The 3,028-nt window shown below is 36.9% G+C and overlaps 1 protein-coding gene across 1 annotated transcript in view; it reads left to right on the top strand.

The window, feature by feature from the left end:
- Nucleotides 1–3,028, top strand: part of TRIP11 (thyroid hormone receptor interactor 11) — a gene marked incomplete at its 5' end in the record, with an annotated part of 32,133 nt that overhangs the window by 306 nt on the left and 28,799 nt on the right. The window contains one exon of the mRNA XM_010135768.1: nucleotides 2,346–2,422. Within this exon, the coding sequence (XP_010134070.1) occupies nucleotides 2,346–2,422 (77 nt within the window). The remainder of the gene's footprint in view (nucleotides 1–2,345; nucleotides 2,423–3,028) is intronic.

Raw genomic sequence — 3,028 nt, 5'->3', positions numbered from 1 at the left:
GTTGAACAGCGGCTTGGTGCCTTACGGGAGAGCCCCTGCTTTTGCTGGCTTTGTTTTCTGATTTTTTTCTGCCCTGTGACCTGTGGATCTGGAGACTAAACAAATATATTGCCAGGGTATAGTAGCAGAGGTAAACCTCTTCTCGGGTTTATTACTGGGAAGTTTCTGAATTGCGTGGAGCGCTGTGTTGATGATCAGTAAGGAAAGCACACAAACAATAATGTGCTTCCGTTCTGTGTGCATAGTTTATCGACAGCTCCGCTTGATTAGCTGCCCTTAGAGAGGTTTATAAAACTGCGGGGTTTTTTTGTCACTGCTGTGATCTAAGTCTGACGTGTCACGCAGGCAAAGGTCCAGTGTTCTTCATGCTTTTGTTATTTATATTCAGTTGGGCTGAGAGAAACCTGTCGAGTTCTGTTCTCTTACAGCCATGTAGGAGAATATATCCTTGTTTTACAGGGGTTAAAAGCTAGAATGGTTTATATTTAAAACAAAAAGTTGGAAAAAACATCAGAGTTGAAACATCAGAGTAAGATATTAATTAAAGTAATAGTAAATTTATTATACATTATAGCCTTTTTATAGTTTTAATAATGTCATTTTGTTACCATTTTTTTACTAAAACTTCTGATTTTTCTAGTAAAACAGTTGTATCACATGGTAATAAATAGTCAAGGATTATTATCACTGGTATTTTTTGACATCATGGAGCTATAACTTCTTGAAAAAATTCATCATTCTCAAAACAGTGTTAAGAATAGCAACCACAAAGAACAGCTAAGACTTCTGAATACTCAGATGTGAAATTAAATGATTCTACTTTGTCTGCAACCTCACAACTATGAGGCGTTGTGGAAGCATTGTATAAATCTTGTTGACGAGCTGATATTAGTGGTCCCGTATGGAGAGGGGTTTTTTTGGTATACAGGTAAAGTGTTTGTTCAGAATGGTTTTAAATTCTAAAATCCGTGTTAGTTTAGTTTGGAAACTTATTTTACATTGCTAAACTGTGGAGTCATCTAGTGTGGTTGCATTTGTTTTGCATTTTTAAAATACGAATTGAGATTCTGATTCACAAATTTGTGCTTTAGTTTGTGCAAGAGAGATGTGCTGATGTTCAGTAGTTTCTTCCAGGTGTACCTGACTGCTAGATTCTCCTGTGAACAACTTCTATTTCCTAAAAATTTCAGAGTAGTGCATTTTTGTGGGTTACTAGCCTTGAGGGTGTAAAAAATCTAGTGGCATCTAAGTACTCTTCTGTAAATACCTTTAAATAGTATGTGGTCTAAGAATGCTTTTCAAGCAGTTCCTTACATGGCTTTTTAAAACTTCCTAGTGTTCTAATGTGTCCTAATTTTCAGTATTATCCTTACACTCACTGCTTTGCAATCTGAAGATGATGTTTGTGGATTATAGACTTTAACATCTTCAGCAGTTTTTATGGGTGGCTTGTTGCCTCTGCAGCACTCGAGCTGCATCAGTTTTAAATAGCACATAGAAAATTATGCAATAGTGTTTTCTTGAAGATGATATTTATTTCAAATTTTGAAAAGTTGTTAAGGTGGCTTTATAGTCAATTCAGGATTATTTTTCATAATAAAAAGAAGTGTGGTGTTTCTGTCCTTTAAAATGGGAGGGACATGGGAGAAGTAAACATGGCCTGTTTGAGGAAGGTTGGTCGTTAAAGGAAAAATATCCAGGGACAGAGTTAGGTGCTTTTTGTATTAGATAAACTGGTGTGGTAGATTGTGTCACTTCTGTAAATGAAAGCGAGTCTTTAGGGGGTTTTGTGCCTTTATGTGGGAGGCAGGGTTGGTATTTTGTTGTGCGAGTTATTTAATAGATTTTGTTGGGTTAGGGGGTTTTTGTGTTCTTTTTGCATTTTGGAGAGGGGCAGGATGGGGATTGGTTTGGTTGGGGTTTTTTTTCTGAAAGTATAGTCACTGTTAAGTGTGTTGTGTGGAACTACTTCTTGTTTTGAAACTTCAGTGAGGTTACTGAGAAACACACAGCTGTCATGTCAGGGGCCAAGATTCAGTGACACAAATAGTCAAGTAAAAGCTTTTAATTTCCCTTATATTAAAACTTAAATGCTTACTTTTATGTCAGTTTTGTGATCTGACTTAAAGCCTAGAGAAGTGAGAACTAAATTAGGTCCAGAAAGACTCTGGTCTGAAAAATACTTCTAACAGTGTTCTGACCAAAGCAACTTTTGCTGTTTACCTAGGAATGAACACAGATGCAGTCTGAAGTAAGGTAGTTATTAATAACAGTCATCTTAACTGATATCTACTTAACAGATTAGAAGTAGATTAATAACAATGAAAATTTTCACTCTCTTTCAGATGCAGCAACAGAACTCCACGTGTCCAATTCTAGACTCAGAGAAATAGAAAGTATTAATGCAGCACAAAAGTTTGAAGTAAGAAATTTTGGAACACGGCTGTAATTAAAAGCAATAAATAATGCTTGTTTCTTGTAAAGGTGAAATACTGCATTCAAGTTGCTTGTCTCGGAGTAAATCTAGAAACAAGGATGACAGTGGTGGCAAAACGTGGCTCTTTTTTTTTTTTTTTCTTTTTGGTGACAAACTGCCGTCACAGTTAGGGGGCTCATTTGTTTATTGGAGTGTATACGGGATGCAAGTTTTCATCTTTTGCTAACTGCTGCATCCTGCAACTGTTCCAACCCATCATCTGGACTAGGACTGCAGCAGTAGGCTTGGTTCTGAAAAGCTTGCAAATGCAAAAATCTTTTAAGTTTTCATAAATTTTAGCTGGTAAAGTGTTAAATTGTTTTATAGCATTTCCTATATGACCACAACTAAAAGTGGGTCTAGAATGCCTGGTTTTTGCTGGACAGCGTGTCTTTGGCAGAAAGCTTCAAAGTATAGAGCATTCCCTGATGCAGTTCTCTGTCTGTGCTGTCCTACATATGGCTGGTTTGACATAGCTACGGATGGTGATGCTCTTCCAAAAATGATTGCAAATCCCCCCTGCCCCTGTAAAAAGAGGCTTTGTGTACTTTT

Source organism: Buceros rhinoceros, unplaced genomic scaffold (genome assembly GCF_000710305.1).
Source record: "Buceros rhinoceros silvestris isolate BGI_N320 unplaced genomic scaffold, ASM71030v1 scaffold1715, whole genome shotgun sequence".
Classification (NCBI taxonomy): Eukaryota; Metazoa; Chordata; class Aves; order Bucerotiformes; family Bucerotidae; genus Buceros; species Buceros rhinoceros.
This window is presented reverse-complemented; position numbering and strand designations above follow the sequence as displayed.